The following is a 26,417-nucleotide window of genomic DNA, read 5'->3' on the forward strand; positions in this document are numbered from 1 at the left end:
GTGCTGGGATTGCCCCATCCCAGGGGCAGGACCTTGCACTTGTTGAACACCATCAGGTTCGCACATTCCCACCTCTCCAGGTCCCTCTGCATCCCATCCCTTCCCTCGAGCACACCACCCACCTTGGTGGAACCCCTCTCCTCCCAATTGGAACGTGGAGTTTTCCACTTCCCTCCCCTCTAGACCCGGTTTTGAGGAGCATTATCCAGTGTTAAGCCCCTCACGGGATCAATTCCACCAAGTCCGAGCTGTGGGAATCTCAGGGCTACACCAAGGAACAAAACAAAGGACAACACTGGCTCTAACTGCGCCGTCTTCTCAAGCATCACAACAAAACCAAACAGCTCCAGGGAGCTGCAAGACAACTGGGGGATTGTTTTCCCGGGAACTTTGCCTCGTCCGGAACCAAAACTGGGATCTGGTGAGTTTTCCTCACTCAGTTTTCAAGCTTCTCGATCTCCTCCATGTCACCTGGGTCCAACCGCTTGATCCTGGTCTCTGTAGGAAGGGAAACCAGAAAGAGAACGTGTCAGAGCTTGGGCAAAGGATCCCAGCGAGGCCAGGAGCTGGCATTAGCACTGCCTGCATGCACCACGGGCCGGGAAGCTCCCGGCGCTGGGAATTCCATGGAGCGGCTGGAGGGCGGCTGCTGCGGAAGCGAGAGGCGGCCCAAGCGAGAGGCAGCAGCTTGGGGGAGGTTTGAGGCCCTGCTCCCACCTCCCAGGCGATGCCGGCTGGGAAGAGGGTCGTTGTCCTCGTTGGGAAGCCCCAGCCTCAGGTCACGGTGTCAAAAAGCTCATCCATTTGGATTCCCATCCCATGCTGGGCTCCTCTGGCCAATTCCATGGTCGGGCTCAGCCTCCTCGGTATTCCAGCTGCTCGCTGCAGTTATCCAGGGCTTCTGCTGCTTGGAAAAGCCTTTGCCGGGGTACTTGGCTCACGTGTGCTCTGCCAGGGGCTCCTTTGGGATTTGGATTTAAAGCTGCCGGGATGGTTGGGCAGCACTGAGGAAGGGACGTGGGTTTCCACACACCGAAAGGTTTTGGGAACCTGCTTTTCCCTAAAAAGCACAGGGAAAACACACTAGGATTTGAAAAGCCATAAAAACCCTCTTGATGTTCCCAAGTGGAGTCTATTTCCACTCGGGAAAGACTCAGGTGCTGTTTCAGCTGCCGGCTTCAATCTGGGATGTGGATTTGCTGGGTAAGGATAGATAAAATGCCTGAAGCAGGGAATACAAGCGATGCTTGAGGCATCCTGGGTATGGGTGACATCCCTCTCAAGCCACACACAACTTCCCTGGCTGCTTCTTGGGAAACCTGGCTGCGAGGGAGGAAAAATCCCAAACCTAGAAGGGCGACGGGTTGAAGGAGCAGCCCCGCAAGCTCCGTGTGAGCTGGGAAAGAGGCTGGAAGGGGGATCCCCATCCCCAAAGCACCCCAGGAGAGGCGGATACTCACGGAAATGCTCCTCGATCATCTCCACGAGCGCCACGTCCTGGCTCTGCAGCATGCTGAAGGCGATGCCGTTCTTCCCGAAGCGCCCCGTGCGCCCGATGCGGTGCAGGTAGGTCTCGAAGTCGGGCTCTCCCTGCTGGTTGGTGGGCAGGCTGAAGTTCACCACGATGGTGACCTGCTGCACGTCGATCCCTGCAAGGAGGAGAGGAAGGAGGGATCGCCTCTGGGATGAAGCAGGGGTGAGGTGAAGGGTGCTGGGATTTGGGGTACCTCTGGCACAGACATTGGTGGCGATGAGGACCTTCTCCTTCCCGCTGCGGAAGCGCTGGATGACGTTGGCACGCTGGACGACCGTCAGCTCTGCTGTCAGGATGGCAACTTGGTGTCCATCCTGGGTCATGGCCACTGCCAGCCAGTCGGCGCTCCTCCGCGTCTGCGAGAGGCGGGATGAGGTGGGATGAGGTGGGATGAGGTGGGATGAGGTGCTGTTGTGGCTTTGGCAGCATTCCTTCACTCCCAGCACACACTCCACTGCTATTCCCCCATCCCAAGTCCCCCTGCTCCTTCCAGGCAGCTCCTGGTGCTTCCCAACACCTCAAATAAGGCACAACACGACCAGCTCAAAGCCTCCACCAGGATATGCTTTGAGGGCAGGGACATGCAGCGTGTTTCCATGGCCCTCCCCGTGCTCCAAGGTGCTTTACCTGGCAGAAGATCATGGCCTGGCCGATGGTGATGCTGCCGTAGATGTTGCAGAGAGCTTCGTACTTCTCCTCCCTGCTCCTGCACACAAAGTAGTACTGTCGGATGTTGCTGAGGGTGAGCTCGTCCTCCCGCAGCTTGATCATGATGGGGTTGGAGACGATTTGCCCGGCGAATTCCCGCACGGTTGACTTGAAGGTGGCCGAGAAGAGCAGCATCTGGCAGCTCTTGGGGAGAGCCCTGCGGAGGAGGAAAGGACTCATCAGCCTGGCGCCCGGATGGACTCGTTAGAAGGGGGGGAGAAGGTAATTTAAGGTGATTTTGTGGCGCTGGGAAGGCTCAAAGGAAAGGGAATTGGGATAAAAGTCTTGGTGAGTGTCCAATGGACACGGATTTATGGAGCCAAAACCCTGGACTAAGCAAAGTGGATGCACAAACACCAATGGCACAGCAGCAAACCCCCTGTGCACCCCGGGGATGCTCTTCCACTGCTGCTTCAGCTCGTCTTGGCGATGAATTCCCTCTCAATTCCCTCCAAGGGGGTTAAATCCATGAGGAACACGCACCTCTGGATGCGGATGCTCTGAAAGGAGAGGCCCTGCGTGTCGATCATGATGTCGGCTTCATCCAGCACGAAGAGGGTGATCTTCTTCACGTCCACAACCTTCCGCTTGAAACACCAATCCAGCATCGTTCCCGGCGTGCCGATGACGATCTGCTCCTTCAGCACAGTGCCCTGCGGGACTGTCGGAGGGGAAAAGGACACCGTGGCTCTCCCTGTGCTCTCTCAGAGCTCCAGGAGAGGATCCCAAAGGTGCCGGTGGCTCCGGCCAGGACTCACCTCGGTTCCCCCGCACCGCGTACGTCACCTTGATGTCGGCACAAAAGCGCCCGATGGCCTCGATCACGCACCCGATCTGCAGCGCCAGCTCGTAGGTGGGAGCCAAGCAGAGGCACTTGGGGGGGGAATAAAGAGCTCTCAGACCAGAAAGGCTTTAGTTTAAAAGCCAAGGATAGTCCCAAAATGGGATACGCCGGGCAGACACGAGGGGCAAACAGGAAAATCCCACGCTGCAACACTTGGAAGCACAGGGGGATCGGGAGCTGGTTGGATTTGAGGTCAGGGAGCAGGAACACAGGCAGAAGGGAGTCACTGTAAGTGGTTTTGGGGGGATACTGGTCTCCTGAAGGGGGGTGCAGCTCCTTTCCATGCCCAGCTTTAAAGCAACAGCTTAAATCACCCCGTACACTGGAGCTGAGTGATCCTAAATGGCAGCACCCTGCTGGCACAGCAGGTTCTGCATGCAGGGAGGTGTTTAAACCACCAGAAACCCAGAAGCTTCTCCATTCCTTTTCCAAGTTTAAATTCCAAGCTCTCTAAAGCCTATCAAGAAGTGCCTCCTTGCAGCAGGCACCACACCTTCCAACCTACTTGCTGCTGCAATGGTACCTGCGGGTTCATCGTCCCCATCCAGAGGATGAAATCACATGGAAGCAGGGACAATCCCCTGGGAGCTGCCCCCAGGCAGCGTGTCAGGGCTTGGGCAAACCCATCCTGCATCAGCTTTCCCTCTCCTACGTTACCTGCGGGTATTTCTCGGTGGCATTAACTCTGCTCAGCATGGCCAAGACAAAAGCTGCTGTTTTCCCTGTCCCTGACTGGCTCTGGGCAATCAGATTTTGGGGCCTGCAAGGCAAAGGTGGCTTAGAGGAGCGCGAGGGTTGGGGTGCCTCGAGGGAGACGGGGTTCACCGCGGGGCATCGCTACTCACGGGTACGCCAGCATCATCGGCAGAGCCGTCTCCTGGATTTTGGATGGTCTGTTGAAGCCCATCATGTAAATCCCTTGCAAAAGCTCCTTTTTCCTGTGAAAACACCAGAAAATCCATCAGAAAGGGTCAGTTTGGGGAGCGCTGGTGACTCTTTGCTGGGGGGGGGACTCACAGGGGCAGCTCCTCGAAGGTCCTGATGGAGTAGAGGGGGGAGTTGGGGTCCCGCTGTAGGATCTCCACGGCGTGGCTGGACTCCACCAGGGACGTGCGGATCAGCTTGTTCAGCAGCGAGGTTTCGGCTGACACCACTGGAAAAGGCAGGAATTCCATAAAAGAGCCAGTGTTGTTTAATATCATTGAGTGATCGAGGGCACCCCTTGCGGATGACACCAAGTTGGGTGGGAATGTTGATGTGCTGGAGGGTGGGAAGCGCTGCAGAGGGATGTGGACAGGCTGGATCCATGGGCTGTGCCAATGGCATGAGGTTCAACAAGGCAAAGTGCTGGGTCCTGCATTGGCCCACAACAACCCCCTGCAACGCTGCAGGATTAGGGAAGAGTGGTTGGAAACTGCCCATGGAGAAGGACCTGGGGGTGCTGGTTGATGGAGCTGAACATGAGCAGCTTGTGTCCAGGCAGCCAAGAAGCCGCCGGCGTCCTGGCCTGGCTCAGCACCAGTGTGGCAGCAGGATGAGGGCAATGACTGTCCCCCTATGCTGGACACTGGTGAGGCTGCACCTTGAATCCTGTGTCAGTTCTGGGTCCCTCACTACAAGAGAGACATTGAGGTGCTGGAGCGGGGCCAGAGAAGGGCAATGGAGCTGGAGCAGGGCCTGGAGCGCAAGTGTGATGAGGAACGGCTGAGGGCCCTGGGGGGGTTTAGTCTGGAGAAGAGAAGGCTCAGGGGGGACCTTATCGCTCTCTGCAACTGCCTGACAGGAGGATGGAGCCAGGAGGGGGCTGGTCTCTGCTCCCAAGGAACAAGGGATGGGACAAGAGGAAACGGCCTCAAGCTGCCCCAGGGGAGGTTTAGATGGAGATGAGGAACAATTCCTTCCCCAAAGGGTGCTCAGGCATTGGAACAGGCTGCCCAGGGCAGTGCTGGAGGCACCGTCCCTGGAGGTGTTTAGAAGACACGTAGATGTGGCAGTTGGAGACATGGGTTAGTGCTGGGAACGGCTGGAACCGATGATATTAAAGCTCTTTTCCACTTTGGTTGATCCCATGATTCTAAATCACGACTTTTAACACCAAGTCTGTCCCTTCCCCGCCACAACAAGGGGCTGTGTCCCTCCTCCCGCACCGCTCAGGAGGAGGCCTCGGCCCCCCGCAGCAGGGTCTCACCCTTCTCCTCTTCCTCCTCATCCTCCTCCTCGTCGCCCCGTCCAGCTGTGGGAGGAGAAGCGCGGTTGAGGCGGAGGCGCCGCCGCGGCCCTCCCTGAGGCGGAGGCGGGGCCGGGGCCGGCGCTCACCGCGGCGGCGCACGAAGGGGTCCCGGCAGCGCTGCGGCGCGCAGGGCGCGGGCAGGTGGCGCGGGGTGGCGGTGGATCCCGGCGGGAAGAGGCAGGGAAGCGGCAGGGAGCCCGGCCCGGCCTCGCCGCCGCCGCCGCCGCCGCTGTCCCCGGCCTCCGCCATGGCGCCCGCCCCGCACCGCGACTGAGGGGCCGAGGCGTGGAGAGGCGCCCCCTGGCGGGCGGGAGGAGCGCGGATTCCGGGGGGGGGGGGCACCGGACGGGGCGGGCGCTTCCGGGGCGCCGGCACCGCAGGTAGGAGCGGAGCGGCTCTGGGGCCGGTGGGGCTGGGGGGGGAGAGGGGCAGGGACCCACAGCGGGGGTCCGTGGGGTGATGGGGGCACAGCCTGACCCATGGAGGGAGGTCCTGGGGCTCTGGGGACAGGACTCTGTAGGGTTTTGGGGGGCCCTAGGGTGCTGGCCCCCATAGGGTTTAGGGGGGTCCCTGGGGGGCAGAAACTGACCCATGGAGGGGGTGGAAGTGGGGCGCTGGGGACAGTGATCCCATAAAGTGGTGGCAGTGTCCCCCACAAGGTGTTGGGGGGGTCCCTGGGGTGCTGCGGGCAAGGACCCTATAGGGTGGGGGACAGGGACCTCATAGGGTGCCCGCATTGCTCCCATAGGGGTTTTATGGGGATCCCTGGGGTGCTGGAGGAGCAGGGACCCCATAGAGTGGGGGACAGGGACCCCATAGGGTGCCAGCACTGCTCCCCACAGGGTTTTGGGGGGGTTCCTAGGGTGCTGGAGGAGCAGGGACCTTATGGAGCAGTGTTGCTGCCCCCCATAAGGTTTTGGGGGGGTTCTTGGGGTGCTGGAGGACCAGGGACCCTGTAGGGTGCTGGCAGTGTCCCCAATAGGGTTTTGGGGGGGGTTCCCTGGGTGCTGGGCACAGACCCCCCTCCATCAGGGGGGTCCAGAGGGCACTGGAGCATGGGGTGCCAGAGCCCCCCAGTGTGGGGTGACAGCAGGTGTCCCTCAGCCCCCAGCCCAGAGGAGGTTTTGGGGACCCAATGTGGGGCTCCCGCTGTCACCTGCTTCCCATCCTTCCCGTGCCCTCTTCCAGCCATTCCCTTGAGGTTTTGGGGACCTGTGCTGCCCGAATCACCAATCTGGGGGGAAAACCAGGAAAACCATGAGGATAACGTTGGGTTTAAGTCACCCTAAAACGTGTTGATTTCAGAAACGGGGTAAAATGGGGCCAAGGGAGACATAAGGATGAGGCTGGAATAACGGATGTTGGCTGAGGAGGGGAGGAAAAGGCTCTCATTAACCCTCGGGATAAAAGGAATCCTTCCACATCATTTATTAGAGATATTGACATCAATAAAACCCCACGTGAGAATCCGGGATCCCAAAGATCCCTACATCCCAAGTCCGAATGCCCCGAGCCTGAACTTGGGAGGAAGCTTTTCCTGCTGCACCACGTGAAGTTTTCATACCAGGATTCAACCCTTTGGAAATGCATTAAAAAAAAAGGGAGGTTTTCCAAATTATCAAGGAATTTGAGGGGGAAAAGTGTACTCGGTGCGTGGTTCCCAGGTATCCGGGCCTAGGTGGAGGTGGTTTTCCTAGGAATGAGGCCGTTGGCCAGATCCCAGCGCACTTCCCAGCGCAGGGCAGCTCTCTTCTTCTCGGTGGGCACCGTGTAGGTGTTGGGGATGTAGAGGTGCTGCGGTGGCTTCCCGGGAAGCTCGGCCCTGCAGAGCATCTGCTCCCGGATGCTCCAGCGCAATTCCTGCCGCTGATCCTCTCCCGGGATTCGGAATTTCTCCCATTCTCGTTTATACTCAAAGTATTTGGCCACTCGGTCGGTCTTGCCCCTGTTCCGTCCCAGCAGCTCGAGCCGGGGCGGGATGAAGGATTTGGGCTGGCCCAATGTGGACTGAGAAACGGGAGAGCTCCTGCTCCCGAAATCCCTGAGGAGAAAGGGGGGGCTGTCCGCAGGGAGCCACTGGCACAGGGATTCATCATGAGAGCTGCTGCTGGTCTCGATCTCCCCCTCAGAGATGCTGTCGTCCGGCTCCAGCAATTCCTGCCTCGGGCTCCAAGCCTCGGGATCGCTCTCGGGATCGCTGGGCACCGACTCGTCGGACACCTCCACTCCCCCGTCGGGTCTGTGCCTCAGCACCTTCCTTTTCATAACCAGCCTCCTGGCTCCCCCCTGCTCCTTGGAATACTGAGGAAAGCCTGGCTGTGTTCCCAAGGTGAGGGAGGCCTCAGCATAGGGATCATGGTGGGGATGTGCCCGCTGCTCGCTGCTTCCGTGCTGGGGGTCCAGCGCTGCAGCCGCCGGCTCCTCGGCGTCCCGAGTGGTCCATTTGTACCTCTCTGCTCCCACTGTATCCATGATTTTCACCAAATTGGGTGGATTCTGCAAAGAAACAGTAAACCAGAGTTAATTCCTTGGAGCTGAAGCCATAAAGTGGGCTCTGATGCTCAACTGCTGCACCTCCTGCTGCCTGCAGAAGGCTCTTCCCCTACAGCAGCACAGGCACAAGCCCCCCATCCACAAGGAAACCCCCAAATTCCAGCTTGGAAACAGCACTGAAATTAATTCAGTGATATATAAACAGGATGATGGATGAGCACGGGGTGGATTCAGGGTAACAGAGTCCCCCCTTCTACCTGCTTTTAAAACCATGGAATTGAGTCATGGTTTAATCTAGGGATGACCAAGAGGGTTTTACTTCCACTGAGGAAGAGGCTCATTGCAGCCCAAAGTGTGAGCACGGTATTCCTCAGGAGCTGTGGTGAAAAGGGAATCTGGAGACAGTTCCCAGTCGTGCCACAGGTTTAGGATGAGTGGTTTGGATGAAGGGAGAAGGCCAGCTCCAGTTGGAAGCGTGCTGGTGTGAAACGCTGGAGCAGATGGTGCGGTGAGCTGAGTGGCAGGCGGCAGCGAGCTGTGCTGGTGTTGCCAATGGAAAAGGCTCCACCACGGCGTGGATAGCACCAAGGCAGCTGGGAATGCCGGATCCGATGGAACGCTGCGAAGTTCAACCAATTATTCCATGAGTAATGATTATTTCACAGCTATGGAGGTGCTAAATGTGATCTCCTTCTCTGCAGAACCCAAGGAGCCCTCAGCAGCTACCGGCGGCTCCAGGACTATGGCCGAGGGGAGCGCGGGTGCTGATGGGGAGCGGCTCCTGAGAAGGGTGCAGGAGCTGGAAGAGGAGGTGAGGAGGCTGCGGGAGAAGCTGCGAGAGGATGAGGAGGGTGCTGGGAGACAAGAGGCTCCCTCAGCCCCCGGGAAGGGCAAGAAACGCCAACAACGGCCCTTCGATTTCGGAGCGTACAGCCGCAGACACGTGGCGCTGAAGATCTCCTACCTGGGCTGGGGCTACCAGGGCTTTGCCAGCCAGGAGAACACCACCAACACCATCGAGGAGAAGCTCTTTGAAGCCCTGAAGAAGACCCGGCTGGTAGATGACAGACAGACATCCAACTACCACCGCTGCGGGCGGACGGACAAAGGAGTCAGTGCGTTTGGACAGGTCAGGATCTGCCCCTCCCCACCCCCTGCCCTGGGGCTTTCCTGGGATTCTGGGCTCCTGTGGGATTCATGGGAATCACCATCTCACTGTGAGGAGCCAAGACATGGGTTGGATTTGGTTCTCTTGAAAGGCAGCAGCTTTTAAATCTAAAAGTGAGCCTGGTGCTGGCTTCCTGCACATGGGATGGTGATTTTTCACCCTCAGAGTGTTCCTTAGCACTAGTTTTTTACCCCGGGGAGGTTGTTTTGAGAGGATGAACCATGGGTTTTAGGTGGCAGAGCCCTGGCAGCTCATTTAACTGGCTCACCCGAACAGAAAACGAAATAGAAGCCAAGAATTGGATCCCTTCCTGGGGAGTCAGGCAGCGCAATTCCTGCGCAGAAGGGTCTGGGGGGAGCTGGAGCGGAAGGGAGCGTGGGAGCGGGAGGGAGGGAAGCGATGGCTTCGCTGCCGGGCCAGTCCCTCCTTCCCTCCTGCCTTGGGAATTGGAGCCAGCTTCGCTTTGGCTTCAGATGGGCTGTCTGCTCTCCTTCATGGGATGAGCCACATGGAATAGGGCTGGGGCTGGCTTTCCTTGTGCTGTTTGGAGCATGCAGGCACCTGCAGTGTTCATTAACTTGCTGCCGCAGCAGGTTTCCCAGGCGGCCAGGCTGTCCCTGCCTTAAACCATCACCTCCAGCCCCAAAAAATCGGTGAACTAATAAAAAAAAGCACGTTCTATCCTAAAAGCAGGGCCTGAAGTTGAAGCAGTTTGAGCTACGTGGGCAGCCTGCAAGTTTTTCTGTGTTATTAAAGGAATCTGCAGCATCTGCTGGGAACCTGAGCAGAGGCAGCGCTTCCCGCAGGAAGGAGTGGGGAGATGGCCCCGTTTGAGACACCTTCCTCTGGAGGAGATCCTGAATTTCTTTCACAGTGGTGTAGGAAGACTTGGCTCGCCAGCATCCACCCATCTGCCATCTCAGCCTGGCATTCCTCGTTTTGCAGGTGATCTCCCTTGATCTCCGCTCCAACCTGCTGGAGGGCCAGAAGCTCAACGGCCACGGGGCTGCCTCGGGAGGGAAGAGTGAGGAGGAGCTCCGCTACACCCATATCCTGAACAGAGTGCTCCCCCCCGACATCAGGGTGCTGGCCTGGGCCCCCGTGGAGCCCGAATTCAGCGCCAGGTTCAGCTGCCTCAAGAGGACCTACCGGTACTTCTTCCCCTGCGCCAACCTGGACGTGGGGCTGATGCACGCTGCGGCGCAGAGGTACGTGGGGACACACGACTTCCGTAACCTCTGCAAAATGGATGTTGCCAATGGGGTGCTGAACTTCCAGAGGACGATCCTGAGCGCTGGAGTGACGTGGGTTGAAGGAGGAGGAGGAGGAAAGGGCCCGCAGGATCCCTTCCAGCTGTGCCAGTTTGAGGTGACGGGCCAGGCGTTCCTCTATCACCAAGTGCGCTGCATGATGGCCGTCCTCTTCCTCATCGGCCAGGGGCTGGAGAGCCCGGAGGTCATCGACGAGCTGCTGGATGTGGAGAAGAACCCTCAAAAGCCACAGTACAGGTATGGGAAGCTTGGGAAAACTTGCTGGGCTGCTTCTCCGAGGCGATGGCTGCGTGTGAAGTGCTGCTGGCAAGGCACTTCCCCGACAGCCTGCGAAGCAGTCTCGCACAATACGGAAGCAAGCTGCCAGCGGCCTCTCCAGGAGGTAATCCATAAGGATCTCAGTTTTGTTGCTCTCAGACAAACTCGATGGCTTTAGTCCATGGTATTTGGTAAAAGCTAATTCAGTTTTTCAAGGGAAAGGGAGTTCTGTAAAAGCCAGGGCTGCTTTTGGCAAAGGGCAGGGTGTTGTGTGAGCCTCTTCCGTCACAGATCCCTCCAGACAGTGACAGCTAACGCTTCCCTCCTCTTCCCCAGCATGGCAGTCGAGTTCCCCCTCGTCCTCTATGACTGTGAGTTTGAGAACCTTCAGTGGCTCTACGACCAGGAGGTGCAGGAGTTCAATGTCACACACCTGCAGCAGCTCTGGGCCAGCCACGCCGTCAAAACTCAGGTGCTGCGCAGCATGTTGCAGGGCTTGGACGCTGCTCCTGTGCCTGCTGGCAAAGGTAAGGGCTGGGTCTGTGACAACACCTGGGTCAGGGCAATCCCAGGCACAGGTTGGGTGGAGAAGTGGGTCAGAGCAGCCCTGAGAAGGATCTGGGGGGGTTGGTCCATGAGAAGCTCCCCATGACCCAGCTTCAGTGTGGGCTTGAGCCCAGAACCCTGCTGTGTGCTGGGCTGCACCCCCAGAGCGGGAGCAGCAGGTCAGGGAGGGGATCCTGCCCCTGCAGTCCTGATCCAGCTCTGGGGCAGCAGCACGAGAGGGACGTGGAGCTGTTGGAGCGAGGCCAGAGGAGGCCCCGGAGCTGCTGCGAGGGCTGGAGCAGCTCTGCTCTGGAGCCAGGCTGAGAGAGCTGGGCTGGGGCAGCCTGGAGAAGAGAAGGCTCCTGAAGGGGAGACCTTAGAGCAGCTCCAGTGCCTAAAGGGGCTCCAGGAAACCTGGAGAGGAGCTTTGGACAAGGGCCTGTAGGGACAGGACAAGGGGAATGGCTTTAACCTGCCCGAGGGGAGATTGAGATGAGCTCTTAGGCAGAAGCTCTTCCCTGTGAGGGTGCTGAGGCGCTGGCACAGGGTGCCCAGAGAAGCTGTGGCTGCCCCATCCCTGGCAGTGTTCAAGGCCAGGTTGGACACAGGGGCTTGGAGCAACCTGCTCTAGTGGAAGGTGTCCCTGCCCGTGGCAGGGAGTTGGAGCTGGATGAGCTTTAAGGTCCCTTCCAACACAAACCATTCCATGATTCTCTGAGTATCACAGAATTACAGAGGGGTGGAGGTTTAAAGAAGGACAGGAAGGGGGAATTAAGGAGATTGTTCAAACCAGGGGGGCTGTTTTCATTTCAGGTGAGGAGAGCAGCAGCACCATCCTCTGGGCAGCCCGGCAGCCCCCCCTCTGCAGCCAGGCCAGTGGCTTTGTGGAAGGTGTCCGAGCCCGCACGTACAAGCCTTTGCTGGCCCGCCCCAAGTGTGAGGGGCTGGAGGCCCGTATCCAGCACTTTGTGCGGCGGGGCCGCATCCAGTCCCCCCTCGGGCTGGAGCTGGAGGGGGACGGGGACCAGCAGCCCCCCGAGAGCAAGAGGAGCCACAGCAGGGATGTCCCAGAGCAGCCTCCCAAGAGGGTCTGTGTGGATATGGAGTGATGGTGACGGGTGCCCTCAGCAAGGGGGCATCTTAACCCTTTGCCTTTTTATACGATTGGTAAAAATATGCAGTTTTCCAGTGCTATTTTTATAAATATCAAGTAAAACCCCATCTGTGCGTGGCCAGTGCTGGGCTCGTCAGTGCAAGAAAGACCAGGAGCTGCTGGTGAGGGTCCAGCGGAGGCCACCGGGATGCTCAGGGCTCTGGAGCTGGTCTTGGTTAGTCCAAAGAGCAGCCTGAGGGGGGATCTCATCAATACACACCAACAGCTCAAAGGTGGGTGCCAGGAGGATGGTGCCCAGCAACAGGACGAGGAGCAATGGCCATAAACTACAAGTTTCACCCCAACATGAGGAAGAACTTCCCACTGAGGGTGGCAGAGTGCTGGAACACGCTGCCCGGGGAGGGTGTGTGTGGATTCTCCCTCTGTGGGGACATTCAAACCCACCATGGACACGCTCCTGGGTGCCCTGCTCTGGGTGGCGTTGGACTGGGGGCCCTTCCAGCACTGATGGGTCTGTGGAATGCCAAGGAATGGGGCTGTGGCCTCGGGAGGGAGCGAGGGTCCCTCAGCCCTACAGAGCCCCCTCAGGACACCCCTCAGGGCTCCCCTCAGAGCCACCTCAGGCCACCCCTCAGAACACCCCGGAGCCCCCTCAGGGCACCCCAGGGTCACCACAGCGGCCCCGGCCCCCCCGTCCCCGCGGTACCTGTCCGGGCCCGGCCGCTCCCGTCCTCCGGCCGCGACCGTTACCGGCAGCAACCGCCGCCGCAGCGCTTCAAACCGCCCGCCCTGCGCGGCGACACCATTGGGCGGATCAGCTGTCGCTCATCGCCTGACCCCTTCCGATTGGTCCAACAGGCTGAAGGCCCGCCTCCGCGCCGCCGCCATTGGCTGGGATGGTTGTGAGGGGAAGGAAGAAGGAGGAAGGAAGATGGCGGCGGCGAGCAGCGGGGCGGCGCGGCGGGGCGCGGCGGGCCTGGCCCGGGCGGTGCGAGCCTTCTGCGGCGGCCGCAACAGCAGCGGGCGGGCGGCGGCGGCGGCGGCGGCGGAGGAGAAGGGAGCGGTGCGAGCCGAGCAGCTGGCGGAGCGGCTGCGGGCGCGGAGGAGGGAGGAGAAGCAGCGAGAGGTGAGCGGCTGGGCCGTCAGGAGCGGGACTCCAACTCCCAGCGTGCAGCTGGGGACCCCCCCGTTCATTCCCCGGCGGTGCCGTTGCTTCTCGCCGCAGGCCCCCGGAGCCCCCGCGCAGAGGCGGGTGCGGGAGCTGGCCCTGCTGAGCTCGGGGCTGCAGCGCCTCCACCCCAACGTGCTGGCCAAGATGCTGAAGCAGGCGGCAGTGTACCAGGACGAGGAGATCGTGGTGATCAACAAGCCCTACGGGCTGCCCGTGCACGGTGAGGGGCGGCCGGGCACGGCTGCAGCGGTGCCGTGGGGTGGCACTGACAGGGGAGCCTCTGTCTTCATCGTAGAAACACACAATCCCAGCCTGGTTTGGGTTGAAGAGAGCTTAAAGCTCATCCAGTTCCAACCCCCTGCCACGGGCAGGGACACCTTCCACTAGAGCAGGTTGCTCCAAGCCCCTGTGTCCAACCTGGCCTTGAACACTGCCAGGGATGGGGCAGCCACAGCTTCTCTGGGCACCCTGTGCCAGCGCCTCAGCACCCTCACAGGGAAGAGCTTCTGCCTCAGAGCTCATCTCAATGTCCCCTCTGGCAGGTTAAAGCCATTCCCCTTGGCCTGTCCCTCCATCCCTTGTCCAAAGCCCCTCTCCAGGTTTCCTGGAGCCCCTTTAGGCACTGGAGCTGCTCTAAGGTCTCCCCTTCAGGAGCCTTCTCTTCTCCAGGCTGCCCCAGCCCAGCTCTCTCAGCCTGGCTCCAGAGCAGAGCTGCTCCAGCCCCCTTATCATTGCCATGGCCTCCCTGCACTGAGGCTTTCCTTCCCCAGGAGGGATGTCACCTTTAAATCCCAGCCTCCATCTCACACTCTGGGGGTAACTTAGGGGGAACATTCGGAGGTGAACATCTCCCCTGACTGCTTTGCCCATGGGTTGTGCAGGTGGCCCTGGGATCAAGAATTGTATCACTGATGTGCTGCCCATTTTGGCCAAGATGTTGGAGAACATGAAAGCTGAACCCCTGCACCTCTGCCACCGGCTGGACAAGGAGACCACGGGTGTGATGGTGCTGGCGCGGAGCAGGGAGGCAGCGGACAGGATCCGGCTCCTCTTCAAGACTCGGCAGGTGGAGAAGATCTACTGGTAGGAAAGGTTCAGGCGGAGAAACAGCTCTGAAGGACCCCCAGGGTTTGAAGAAGGATGAAGGGACCGTCCCCAGCGTGTGGGGTGTTGTAGAAGTGGAGGCTTGTCTTCTTTACCCACCTTTTTAAGGGGCTGGGCTGTGGGGAGAAGGGATGAGGGGGGGATCCCTTCATGCTGGAGCAACAGCCGCTGAGCTCTGCTTTCCATACCCAGGGCAATCAGCGTGGGGGAACCGGAGCCCAGTGAGGGCATCGTGGACATCCCCATCGTGGAGAAGGAGGTGGTGGGCCACCAGCCGCACTACAAGGTGAGCCGTGTGTCCTCTCAGCCTCGCCCTGTCCCATCCCAGCTCCCTGCCCTGCCTCCCCATGGGCTCACCCCCTTGTCCCCGCGCAGAGGACGCTGGCTCCCAGCTACCGCCTGTGTCCGGAGGACGGGAAGGTGGTGAGGATCCGGAGGAACCGGAGCGCCGAGAGCGCCGTGACGCGGTACCGGCTCCTGGGCAGCTCCGCCGCCTGCTCCCTGCTGGAGCTCCAGCCCATCACCGGTGAGGCCTCACGGGTGGCCCTGCCATCGTGCGAGCTGCTTTCTGAGTGCCTGGGCAGGCAGGAGCAGTGCTGGAAGTGGGAACTTGTTGTTGGGAATCCTGGCTGGGACAAGGATCTGGGAATAATTGCATGAGCAGCAGGTATGGAGGGGATTCTCCCCCTGCAGTCCTGGTCCAGCTCTGGGGCAACAGCACCAGAGGGACGTGGAGCTGCTGGAGCGAGGCCAGAGGAGGCCCCGGAGCTGCTGCGAGGGCTGGAGCAGCTCTGCTCTGGAGCCAGGCTGAGAGAGCTGGGCTGGGGCAGCCTGGAGAAGAGAAGGCTCCTGAAGGGGAGACCTTAGAGCAGCTCCAGTGCCTAAAGGGGCTCCAGGAAACCTGGAGAGGAGCTTTGGACAAGGGCCTGTAGGGACAGGCCAGGGGGAATGGCTTTAACCTGCCAGAGGGGAGATTGAGATGAGCTCTGAGGCAGAAGCTCTTCCCTGTGAGGGTGCTGAGGCGCTGGCACAGGGTGCCCAGAGAAGCTGTGGCTGCCCCATCCCTGGCAGTGTTCAAGGCCAGGTTGGACACAGGGGCTTGGAGCAACCTGCTCTAGTGGAAGATGTCCCTGCCCGTGGCAGGGGTTGGAGCTGGAGGAGCTTTAAGGTCCCTTCCAACCCATTCCATGATTCTTTGTTAAGCCCCCCTGGGGCAGTGGTTTGCTGCTGGGCCCCTCTCTGGGTGCTGGATGGGAGCTGAGGCCTGGCACAGCTGGTTGCCACATTTCTTCTCTCCTCAGGGGTGAAGCACCAGATCCGGGTTCACCTGGCCTATGGCTTGGGCTGTCCCATCCTCGGGGATCACAAATATTCCCACTGGAGCAAGTTGGCACCTCAGGTAAGGCAGGTCCAGCGGCGGGTGGGCAGCCGGAGCCGGACCCACTTCCAGCAGCCCCTCTGTGTCCCCCAGCTCCTCATGCACTGAGGTTTCCAAGTCCCACCTGAAGAGCTGGGCTTGTAGAAGGGACCTTTTCTGTCCTCCCCACAGAAGCTTCCCCAAATCACCTTGAAGAGGCTGAAGCTGGAGCAGAGCAAGGCTCGCTACCTCCCGCTCCACCTGCATGCCCACCGGCTCTCCCTGCCCCTGGGCCAGCGGCTCGACCTCGTCTGCAAACCACCCCCCTTCTTCCACAAGACCCTGAGGAGTCTGGAACTCGACTTTCCCAAGGACTAACAGGGCAGGAAGGGAGAGGAGCGTGTATCTCCACATCCCAGCACGTGGAGTCCACCTTGGAGACAGCGGTGGGAAGAACATCGGTCCCTGCTGCTTGCCACACACCTCCTGGATTGGTACTGGGCTCCCAACCAGGTACCTGTGGGTGCTTTTTGCCCTGATTGGGTGCACAAAAGCAGCTGGGCACACTGAAGAGACACTTTTTGGTCAAAGGAGGCTGTGTAGAAGCTGGGCTTTGCCCAAGTGTGGTTGGAACTTGTCTCTGAGCAATAAATGGTGCCGCTGGTGCCGAGGCGAAGGGTGCGTGTCTCTGTGCTTGGTCCCCAGGCAGGTTTGATGGGCGCAGTCCTGGTTGAGGGCTCCCACTCAGCCTTCCAGAGCCATTTAGAGTCTCTCCCTCCTTTCCTGGCACTCCGTGCTCCAGTTTGGAGAATGCCTGCCTTGGAAAATCCATGGAAAGTGCAATTTGGCAGCGGCTGCACTGGGAATTCCTCTGCTTGGCTCAGCTGAGCAGCTCCTGGCCTCCCTCTGCAGTGTCGGTGCTGCTTTCTGGGCACAGACTATGCTGCTGGGTGAGACTTTCCTGCCCCTCTGCCCCTTCCAATTCCCCTCTTGCTTCTGGATCCCATTATCCCTTGGAGCCAGATTCCTTCCCCTGTGCCCCAAGACTGGAAAGCTGAGGAATGGCAGCAGCAGCATTTGGCCTGTCCCCAAAGCACAGGTTGGTTCGGGTGCTGGAAAAGGCTCTTTGTCCCCTGTGGGGCTACCACGTACCTTGCTGGGGCCTCAAGGGGATGAAAATAGCTGAGGGCCCCTCACCCTTCTCCAAAGCACCCCGAAATACATCTGCTTATGAGAGAGGGATGCAAAACCACACGGAGCCGGGCTGGAATTCCGCCTTCCCAGCCGGGTGCCACAGCTGCCTGCGGGTTCTGTTTGCTATTTCAGGACACGCTGCTTGGGAAGAGGCTTCCCCCTGTCATTAGTGGATTCAAGGCGGTGTGTGAGCTGGCATTCCAGCTGCCTGGAAGGGACGGCTTGGCAGGAGATGCTTCCAGCCTTCCAAAGCCTCTCCTTGAGCTGGGCACACCTCAGACGACACCAGAGGCAGCAGCAGCAGCAGCTCCTCTTCCTCCCCAGCACGATGTCCCTCTCGCACGCAGCCGCTGAGTACATGCTCTCCGATGCTCTCCTCCCGGATCCCGGCGGATCCCGAGCCAAGGGCCTGCGGCTGGAGCTGCCCAGTGATCGCCTCCTGAAGTTCATCACCGTGGGGCTGCCCCTCTGCCTCGTCTCCTTGGCTTTTGCCCGGGAGTTCTCTGCTGGTGAGTCCTGCCTTTTGCAACGGGAATCTTCGGGATATGCTTTGCTTGTCACTGGGAAACCCTCACCGATATGGTGAGGCAGCCTGGGAATGCTGCTTTAGGAATCCTTCTGCCTCAGGGATGGTTATCGATGGGTTTTAATGGGTTATTGGTCGCTGGGGAAGCTGGGGACAGCCGTGCTAAAGCCCAGCACCAGCGCTGGATCAATGCCCCACCTCGGCTGCTTGCCCCCAGCACCTTTGGGTGTTGCTGGTGAGGAGCAGGAGGGTGCTGGCAGGGCAGCTCAGGGAATACATCCCACAGGAATCAGAGGGTGATTGGGTTGGAAGGGACCTTAAGGCTCATCCATGGGCATTCCTTCCACTGGAGCAGGTTGCTCCAAGCCCCATCCAACCTGGCCTTGATCCCTGAAGGGCAGCACAGAGGGTTGCATTGATGGAGCGGTGTGACCTCAGGCTAAATGTGGCCTTGGCTGAGGTCCTGCTGCTGCCTGGGTGGGTTTGGTGGCACTTTGGTTTCGGGCTGGTCTCTAATTGCCGCCCGGTGCTCAAAGGGTCTGTGTTTGGGAAGCGATGGAAAAGTCCTTGCTGGAAAATGCACCAGTGGGGACAGGCAGCTACAAAATGACTGGGGAAAAGGGGGGGTTTGTAATCCCAAATCACCCTCCCTGGCCCTCCATGACTGAGCTTCACCCTTCTCCTCACCCCAGGCTCACAGATCAGCTGCTTCTCCCCCACTAACTTCACTGGGAAGCAGTCAGCCTACGTCGACACGGCCTGCTGGGACTCCCTTGTCCACCACGGCTTGGACACCGAGGGACACCCTGCCACCAAGTCCCTGTGGGCTCTCAAGGTGCGTGTCCAGCTCACATTTGGGTGCCTTTAGGTCCCACCTGGGTGCGCAGCAGAGCTGAAACAACTCCTCTGCTTATCTCCTTCCCCCCAGGTCTTCCCCTACTCGCTGCTGGTGGTGGCTGGGCTCATGTACCTGCCGTACCTGCTGTGGCGTTACGCGGCCGCCCCTGCCCTCCACTCCGACCTCCTCTTCATCATCGACGAGCTGGACAAGTCCTACAACCGCTCCGTGCGCCTGGTGCAGCACATGAGGAGGGTGCAACAGGCCAGCACCGAGCCCGAGCGCTTCTGGGACGAGTACGAGAGGTGAGGCCCTGGGGAAGCTTCCACATCCCGCTGGTGTCTCCCCACGTGGGGCTGTGGCCACGTTCAGGGTGGGCTTTGGGGAAGGGGCTTGGCTGGGGGGTGGCTTTAACTCCCCTTTGTCCCCAGGGCCCGCCAGGAGAGGTACTTTGAGTTCCCGTTGCTGGAGCGCTACCTGACCTGCAAGCAACACGCTCACTCCTTGGTGATCATCTACATCCTGAGGAACCTGCTGCTGCTCCTGTTCTTGGCTGCCACCTGCCTCTACCTGCTCTTCCTCCACCTCAACATCTTCTTCCAGGATGAGTTCAACTGCTCCATCAAAACGGGGCTGCTCCAGGCGGAGCCCCACATCCCGCCGCTCATCCCCTGCAAGCTGCTCTTCTTCTCCGTCTTCCAGCTCACCAGCCTCTCCATTGGTGGTGTCTACATCCTCCTCATCCCCGTGGTCATCTCCAACGCCCTGCAGCTCTGCCAGTGGGACAAGGGGCTGCTCTCTGTCTACGAGATGCTGCCTGCCTTCGACCTGCTCAGCCGCAAGATGCTCACCTGCCCCGTCAACGACCTCAACGTCATCCTCCTCTTCCTCCGCGCCAACATCTCGGAGCTGACGTCCTTCGGCCGCCTCAACGCCCTCGGCGCCCTGAGGGAAGCCACCCCCAACAAGGAGGACATCGACACTGTCATCGACTTCATGACGCTGCTGGCGGGGCTGGAGGGCACCAAACCCAAGCACCACGCTTGTGCCCCCGATGGCAGCACGCCCCAACCCAATGGCAGCGCCCCAGGTAGGCTTTGGTGCTGGAGATGACTTCTTCACTCTCCACCCTGGGGCTGAGGCTGGATCCATCCACCACTAAACCCTTTGGCCAAGACCTTCAGGTTTTGGGTGGGGGTGGGATTTGGGGGGCTGAGGGCTCCGTTTCCAGCCAGGAATGGGCTCTGGCAGCCGGGATGTGATGCTGCTGCGAGCCCAGGCGTGGGCAGCAGTTGCTATAGGAACGGAAAGCGCAGAGTTTGGCACTTCAATCCAAGCTCCAGGCAAAGCCCGACCCCCCCGGCAGTGATTTCTAGGCTTTGGGAGACAGCTCATCCCGGCAGGATGGGAGCCAGGAGGCCTGAGCTCCTTTCCTGGCCCTGGGGGCTTTGGTTTCCAAAGAGAAAAACACCAAACCCCCCCCAAATTGCTGCATTCAGCATCCTCGTTGGCATGGCAACCACGGGGCTAGCACAGCCGCCTCCTGGGCTAGTGCTGCACTGGGGGTGGAAGCCCGAGACCCCACTTTGTGATCACCCCAATAACTTCCTCCTCTTTGTCTAGAAGTGAAGCCTGGAGTGGAAACAACAGGAAAAGCCTCCCGGGACTCGCTCGGCTCTGCCTGATCCAGAGCAGCTGGATCCTGGGATCCACTTGGATTCGGTTCCTTCTTGCCGGCGTTCCTCGAGCACATTAAACTCTGGTTTGGAGGCAGCCTGGTGGGGTGATGTCTGTAACGTGACAGCAGCGGCTGGGCTGAGCTCCCCCGTGGTATTCCTGTGTTTGGGATTCCCCTTCGTACGGTTTTCCAGCCAAAAAGGGTTAAGGGAAGATGTAGATGTGATATTGGGAGGAAGTTTTTCCCCGTGAGGGTGCAGAGCCACTGTCAGATGCCTAATTCCAAGCGCTGGGTGCCACATTTTCCTGGTAATGCAGCAGGAGGGTGGGAATGGAGCACTTAAGGGATGCTCCTCTGAAGGAAAAGAAGGCTCCAGGAATAACTCGAGCTGGTTTATTAACTCTTTCTTAACAGCAGGAGCAGGAAGGCACCTCTGCAGCTCCACAGCCCAGCCCCACTCTGACCCTTTGGTTGTGGTCCCACCACAGGCTGGTCCTGGGCGCTGTGAGCACCCTGCCCTGGGGGTCAGCACCCCATGTCCCTAGGGGGGACCAGGACCAGCTCCCATCCTGCTGCTTCTCTTCATTCTTAATTTCCTTTTAAATTGCCTATTTTTTCCCCCTGCAGCCTTGACTCCAGGCCAGAGAGGAGCTGGAGCTGTTTAATTAGGGAGGCTATAATGAAGCCAGCTGCCTCCCTGAATGCGTGCCAGCAGCCCGGAGCCACTCGGAGCGGCCTGAGCTCCCTCCTCCAGCCCCTAAATCCTTTGGGAGAGCCCTAAACCCCCCAGGCCAGCGAGGAGCTGGGGTGGAGGAGCAGCAGCTCCATGTCTCCGGCTCTGTTGGAGCTCCTCAGGGTCTCCAGGAGGAAGGGGGGTGCAGGCAGCCCCTGGGTGTTGTAGAGGGCACAGGACTGGTACTCACAGGGCCACTCAGCCCAGGCGTAGCGCAGGGCCAGCACCAGCGTCCCGCAGCCAGGCAGGGCCAGTGTCACCGTGTGGGACCCCACTGCCACCACGGGAGCTGGCAGCCACCCGCACGGGGACACGGGGCTGGAGCAGCACACCTAGAAAGGGGAGAAACCTCCTCCTTAGCATAGGCTTCACCTTGCAGCCATGGGGGGAAGCTTTTCCTCTCTCCTCACCTCGAATGCTGGCGTGTCCCTCCGGCGCCAGACAAGCTGCTGGCTGTAGGTGACGTTCAGCAGAGCCCTGGGGACCTCCAGGACAGCTCGGGTTGGGTATGGCCCCTGGAAAACTAGGTTCTTCTCCCCATAAGCCACAGCCCTGGCGCCCAGCTGCAGGCGATGCGCCACGTTCTGCTTGTCCCGGGGGTGGATGCTGCCAAGGAAGAGGAGGGAGCTGGGGTTGGTGTCCTACAGCTTCAGCTGCATCCTGCAGCTGCTGTCCTGCAGCTTCGTCTCAGCCTGAGAGGCTCAGAGCTGGGCTGGGGCAGCCTGGAGAAGAGAAGGCTCCTGAAGGGGAGACCTTAGAGCAGCTCCAGTGCCTAAAGGGGCTCCAGGAAACCTGGAGAGGGGCTTTGGACAAGGGATGGAGGGACAGGCCAAGGGGAATGGCTTTAACCTGCCCGAGGGGACATTGAGATGAGCTCTGAGGCAGAAGCTCTTCCCTGTGAGGGTGCTGAGGTGCTGGCACAGGGTGCCCAGAGAAGCTGTGGCTGCCCCATCCCTGGCAGTGTTCAAGGCCAGGTTGGACACAGGGGCTTGGAGCAACCTGCTCTAGTGGAAGGTGTCCCTGCCCGTGGCAGGGGGTTGGAGCTGGATGATCTTAAGCTCCCTTCATCCCAAACCACTCCATGGTTCTATCCCTTCACCCTCACCCCCCCGGCACTCACCTGCCATAGGGCGAGTGCTCATCGCAGAGATCCATCGCCACAGCCATGAAGGTTCTGGGCATCCTGGCGTTGGGAACGACCCCCACATCGGCTGTCTGGTGCCAGCGGAGCCGGGCGAAGCCATCCTGGCGGCTCTGCCGGCGGTAGGTGGACAACTGCAAGGCAGAGCGGGGTGTGGAGCTTGGGAAGCGTCTCTTCCATCGCTCCCAACACCATCCGCTGGGATGCAGGACCCCTTCATGTGTCACAGCATCCTCGCCCTTCCTTGCACCTTGGAAGCGGCTCCAGGATGCTAAAGGATGGGTAAACCCCCTCCTCACCTGCACGAAGCCGAAGGGGAGGAGTGGATCCGTCTGCCTGCCTGATCCCGCATGGAATTCCCGGCGCCAGTCGGCAATGAGCGCAGGGAAGGTGCAGTTGTACTGGTCCGTGTGCAGGAAGGCATTGGCCTCGCCTGTGTCCAAAAAAGAGGGGCTGGAGCGATCCCGGTGGGATAGTGGGGGCTGCTGCACCCCATGGCGCGGATAACGGGGGCTCACCCTGGTACCAAGCGATCCCCCGCAGCGTCATGTTGAGCAGCGGGTGGATCATGGCATTCCAGAGCACCGAGGGTGTTTGAGGGCCGGAGAGATGCTGGTGTGGGGAGATGCTGGGAGGCAAAGCTGGGCTAAAGGTGGAAAACACGAGGCCAGGCCTGAATTCCTGTAACCCTGCACGGTTAAAGCAAGCACCCTGCAAAAGGGGAGCCCTGGGGTCCCCCTCTTCCCTCTTTTCCCACTGGGATGTGCCCTACACTCTCGGCACAGGAGAAGAATTATCCAGAGGGAGGAAAATGATGCATGGAAAGGAAAGACCATCCTCTGATTCTATGGTTCTACTTGGACATCCCCCTCCTCAGTGGCAGTGGGTGTCCTTCAGCTTCACATCTTAGTGTTCAGGGCCAGGTTGGATGGAGCTTGGAGCAACCTGCTCTAGTGGAAGGTGTCCCTGTGGATACGGAACTGGATGAGCTTAAGGTCCCTTCCAACCCAAACCACTCTGTGTGACAGGAGGGCTCTGGGGATGCTTTAGGAGAGGAGGTGGGATGGGAATGGATGAGGATCTCCCCCAGAGCATCGTGGTGTGGGGCAAGGAGATGTTTTACCGCGTCTTCTCTCACCTCCCCATGTCCTCCAGGAGCCCACAAGCCCGCAGAGCCCTTGGGGAGGACCAGGCCTCGATGGGGGTCCCCCCCCCAGGCCGCCTCCACCAGCCCCACGGGGTACCTCAGAGCTTCATAGAGGTGACGTCCCAGCAGCCAGCAGACAGCCGAGAAGTAGGTGAAATTCCCATGGCCCAGGTTCTCTATCCAAGAAACATCAGGCTGCAACAGGAAAAAGGGGGCGAAAACCCCACTTCCAGGCTTTTTGGGGAGGGAACGGAGTCCTCACCAGCCGTTGGGATGGACCATGGCAAGTCAATGCGCTCCAGGTCCTCCAGCTCGATGTCGGAGCGGGAAGGAGCCGCGGCGAAGACACGGACATAGGGATAGCGAGAGGCGGCGGCAAGCTCCTGGCTGGCATTGGTGATCTAGGGAAGGGTTGGGAGCATGAGAGATGCTTCCCTGCCCGAGCTGGTGGGATCATGCCATGCCATGGGTCTCACCTGCAGGACTGTCATGGCCATGTTGCTCTGCCCACTGCAAAGCCACACGTCCCCAAAGTAGATGTCCCTCAACGTCACATTCTCCGAGCCCTGCCTTGCTGTCAGAGCATAGGGACCCCCCTGATCCATAGGGTCCAGGATGGTTGTCCATGTCCCAGAAGGTTCTGGAAGAAGAGGATGGTGCTTATCTTTCATCAAGACCTCCACAAAGAGGTTGGACGGGCGGCCACCAACCCATGGGGATGGACGGGCAACGAGGGAAAGCTGCCCCATTGCAGAGCTGGGCTGGGGAAGTGGGGTTTGGAAGCTCTGCCCCACCAGAGGGTCCTTCCTCCTGCAGGAACTGAGGGGTTAACCAGAAAATCTCCAAGACAAATGTGTGTCAGAGCAGAAGCTGCTGGGAGGAACCGGGACTACAGGAGCAGCTTGGTGTGTGTGACACTGAGATGTCTCCAGCTAATTTTAGAGGCGCCGAATCGAGGCGTAAAGATATTCTGCTGGAGCTTAGCGTGGATTTTCTGGCCTGATTCAGGCTGGATCCTGCAGATCTCCGCTAGCAGCGGATCGCTGCTCTATCACAAGACACCTCCAGGCTCTCCAGCTTGTGGAGGAGCCATTTAGGCGCTGATTTCACCCCCCCAAAAAGGTGAGGAGCAGCCCCCCAACTCACTGTGCAGGGAAGGAATCCACTAACTAAGGTCTGAGATGATTCTGAGCCATCCCAGCCTTGTGGAAGGCTCACCCAAAGGTGATGGAGCCCCACCAGCAGCTCCAATGTGGGCTTGGATGTGGTTCTTGGCCACCGAAACCACCATCCCCAGTGAGGGTCCAGCACTGACCTTTAACTCGTGCCATCTTCTTCATAAGGACAAGGCCACCATCCCCAGAGAGCGCCACGGTCACCGCGGCCCCCGGCTCCCCATAGCCCCACAGCACGGCCCCCGCCGGCTCCTTCTGCAGCACCATGTGGTCGCCATAGTAGGATGCAAAGCTGAGGATCGCCCCTGGAACCAACAGACAGCACCAAACATCAGCTCCAGGAGGGAAAAGCAACGGGAAAAATCCTGTGCACGGCCTCCGAGTCCTTCTGAAATACAGATTATTTGAGATCTGGTTTAATTTAGAGCTTCCTTCAGTCCTGGTCAATATTAAAGTGGTTGAAATCACCAAGGAGATGAGGAAGTGGCTGGATTTGAGTCCTCAGCAGAGCCCAAGTCATGTCCCAAAGCCCAGGAGCTTGTGTTATACATAGTTTGGGTACAGATTGTGGTAAAAACTCTTCTAATAACAGCATTTCTGCCAGCCCAGCCTTGCTAATAACTATGTTCTGACATACTTTCCCCTTGCTAAAGCAGGCTTGGCACGTTGGTGGGGTGGGAAGCACCAGGAATGCGGCACCGGCAAAGGCAGGGAGGGAACAGAGGTCTCAGCCCTGGCACCCCCAAAAGCCCCGTTTTGAGGGTGCGAACACAAAACCACACTGGAAATGGGTCAGGGCAGCGTGTGCAGCGCCTTGGACGCGATGTCCTCGGCCTCTCTGGAAGCAGCCGGTCCCAAAGCCCATTCCCGAGGCTCCGGGAAGGACGAGTTACATAAAGACATGAGTTGGAGGAGGGAAAGAAGTACAAAGTGAGACGCCGGGGAAGAGGCTGGAGCTATAAAAAGCGGCTGGGAGGAGGGAAGGGAGCAGAGCCCACGGGACGCGCCGAGGAGCCGCATGCAGCTCCCGCCTTACGTAAAGCATCGTCCCACGGGGCAGCGGCGTGCCAAGGGCGTTGGAGAGGGGTTTGGGGCATGCCAAGGGCCCCCGAATGCGCTCAAAGAGGGGCTGGGGGGTTCCAAGGGCATCGAAGTAGGGTTTAGGGTGGTACTAAAGGCATCAAAGTGAGGTTTAGAGGGGGGCGAGAGACCTGAAGTGGGGCTCTGGGGGTGCAAAGGGTCCTGAAATGAGGCTGGAGGGATGCCAAGGACATCAAAGTGGGGCTTGAGGTGGTGCCGAAAGCATTAAGTGGGTCTGGGAGGTACCAAGGGTATTGAAGCAGGGTTTAGGGGTTGCCAAGAGCCCTGAAGTGGGGCTCTGGTTGTGCCAAGGGCATCAAAGCAGGGCTAAAGGTGGTGCCAAAGGCACCAGAGCAGGTCTAGAGTGGTACCAAGGACACCAAAGTGGGGCTCAAGGTGGTTCCAAGGGCAGTGAATGGGTCTGGGGGTCTACAAAGGGCATTGAAGCAGGTTTTAGGGGAGGCCAAGAGCCTCAAAGTGAGCCTCTGGGGGTGCCAAGGGCATCGACATGGGGCTTCGGGTGCAACGGGTGTTTAAGCAGGCTTGAGGGGGATGCAAAGAGCCCCTAAATGGGGCTGGGGGGTACCAAGGGCACCAAAGCGGGGTTTAGGGGATGCCAAGGTCCCAAGGTGGGCCTCTGGACATGCAAAGGGCATCGACGCAGGGCTTGGAGAGCGCAAAGGGCCCCAAAATGGGGCTGGGGGCACGCCAGGGACCCAAAAGCGGGGCTAAGGGTGCTGCTAAAGGCATCGAAGTGCGGCTGGGGCGGTTCCAAGGGCACTGAAGCGGGGTTTAGGGCACGCCAAGGGCCTCCAAACGGGGCTTTGGGGTGACGAGGGGTCGAAGCGGGGCCCCGTCGGGCTGCGGAGGGTGCCCGGGGGTCCGGCCGGGCGCCCCCAGCCCTTTACCTGCCGCCACTGGAGCCAGCGCCAGCAGCACCCCGGCCGCCATCCCGGGGGCGGGCGGAGCACGGGGCGGGCGGGCACTAGGACCCGGTACCTGCCCCGGGCGCCGGCCACGCCCCCTTGGGGGCGTGGTCATCCCTTATGTGGCGTGGTCAACCCGTAGGGGGCGCGGTCATCCCCTTGGGGGGCGTGGTCAGACCGT

The 26,417-nt window shown here is 59.7% G+C and overlaps 6 protein-coding genes across 9 annotated transcripts; 3 read left to right on the forward strand and 3 right to left on the reverse strand.

The window, feature by feature from the left end:
- Positions 1-296: 296 nt before the first annotated feature.
- Positions 297-5,586, reverse strand: DDX25 (DEAD-box helicase 25). 3 transcript variants are annotated; one of them, XR_003994276.1, is made up of 12 exons: positions 5,403-5,586; positions 5,275-5,319; positions 4,104-4,239; positions 3,932-4,024; positions 3,744-3,846; positions 3,001-3,115; positions 2,726-2,903; positions 2,162-2,399; positions 1,728-1,890; positions 1,461-1,649; positions 718-1,060; positions 297-498 (listed from the first exon to the last, which is right to left on the reverse strand). XR_003994276.1 is itself a non-coding variant. In XM_030505492.1 (11 exons), exons 1-11 carry the CDS (start codon positions 5,563-5,565, stop codon positions 437-439), a joined length of 1,485 nt encoding a protein of 494 aa, XP_030361352.1. In that variant the 5' UTR covers positions 5,566-5,586; the 3' UTR covers positions 297-436. The 3 variants fall into 3 exon arrangements, 2 of the variants coding, with proteins under 2 accessions (XP_030361352.1, XP_030361351.1); XM_030505492.1 differs by lacking the exon at positions 718-1,060; XM_030505491.1 differs by having other exon boundaries at positions 297-1,060.
- Positions 5,587-5,658: 72 nt separating this feature from the next.
- Positions 5,659-12,273, forward strand: PUS3 (pseudouridine synthase 3). Its single transcript, XM_030505493.1, has 5 exons — positions 5,659-5,696; positions 8,511-8,938; positions 9,923-10,485; positions 10,843-11,033; positions 11,866-12,273. Exons 2-5 carry the CDS (start codon positions 8,552-8,554, stop codon positions 12,159-12,161), a joined length of 1,437 nt encoding a protein of 478 aa, XP_030361353.1. The 5' UTR covers positions 5,659-5,696; positions 8,511-8,551; the 3' UTR covers positions 12,162-12,273.
- On the reverse strand, positions 6,721-12,967 carry HYLS1 (HYLS1 centriolar and ciliogenesis associated). Its single transcript, XM_030505494.1, has 2 exons — positions 12,873-12,967; positions 6,721-7,812 (listed from the first exon to the last, which is right to left on the reverse strand). Exon 2 carries the CDS (start codon positions 7,786-7,788, stop codon positions 6,991-6,993), a length of 798 nt encoding a protein of 265 aa, XP_030361354.1. The 5' UTR covers positions 7,789-7,812; positions 12,873-12,967; the 3' UTR covers positions 6,721-6,990.
- A 116-nt stretch (positions 12,968-13,083) lies between these two features.
- On the forward strand, positions 13,084-16,474 carry RPUSD4 (RNA pseudouridine synthase D4). The gene is made up of 7 exons (XM_030505378.1): positions 13,084-13,292; positions 13,392-13,557; positions 14,219-14,420; positions 14,634-14,727; positions 14,817-14,967; positions 15,743-15,840; positions 15,991-16,474. The coding sequence occupies exons 1-7, from the start codon at positions 13,098-13,100 to the stop codon at positions 16,174-16,176; spliced, it is 1,092 nt and encodes a 363-aa protein (XP_030361238.1). The 5' UTR covers positions 13,084-13,097; the 3' UTR covers positions 16,177-16,474.
- On the forward strand, positions 16,231-20,229 carry PANX3 (pannexin 3). Of its 2 annotated transcripts, none has more exons than XM_030505375.1 (6): positions 16,231-16,311; positions 17,125-17,501; positions 18,211-18,353; positions 18,447-18,661; positions 18,788-19,446; positions 19,980-20,229. In XM_030505375.1, exons 2-6 carry the CDS (start codon positions 17,225-17,227, stop codon positions 20,039-20,041), a joined length of 1,356 nt encoding a protein of 451 aa, XP_030361235.1. In that variant the 5' UTR covers positions 16,231-16,311; positions 17,125-17,224; the 3' UTR covers positions 20,042-20,229. The 2 variants fall into 2 exon arrangements, with proteins under 2 accessions (XP_030361235.1, XP_030361234.1); XM_030505374.1 differs by lacking the exon at positions 16,231-16,311 and adding an exon at positions 16,553-16,897.
- Positions 20,230-20,413: 184 nt separating this feature from the next.
- On the reverse strand, positions 20,414-26,271 carry SIAE (sialic acid acetylesterase). Its single transcript, XM_030505376.1, has 10 exons — positions 26,219-26,271; positions 24,371-24,535; positions 23,532-23,695; positions 23,318-23,456; positions 23,153-23,231; positions 22,427-22,554; positions 22,208-22,341; positions 21,888-22,042; positions 21,178-21,373; positions 20,414-21,099 (listed from the first exon to the last, which is right to left on the reverse strand). Exons 1-10 carry the CDS (start codon positions 26,259-26,261, stop codon positions 20,812-20,814), a joined length of 1,491 nt encoding a protein of 496 aa, XP_030361236.1. The 5' UTR covers positions 26,262-26,271; the 3' UTR covers positions 20,414-20,811.
- Between the last annotated feature and the right edge of the window lie 146 nt (positions 26,272-26,417).

This window comes from Strigops habroptila, chromosome 17 (assembly GCF_004027225.2).
Source record: "Strigops habroptila isolate Jane chromosome 17, bStrHab1.2.pri, whole genome shotgun sequence".
NCBI classification, from domain to species: domain Eukaryota; kingdom Metazoa; phylum Chordata; class Aves; order Psittaciformes; family Psittacidae; genus Strigops; species Strigops habroptila.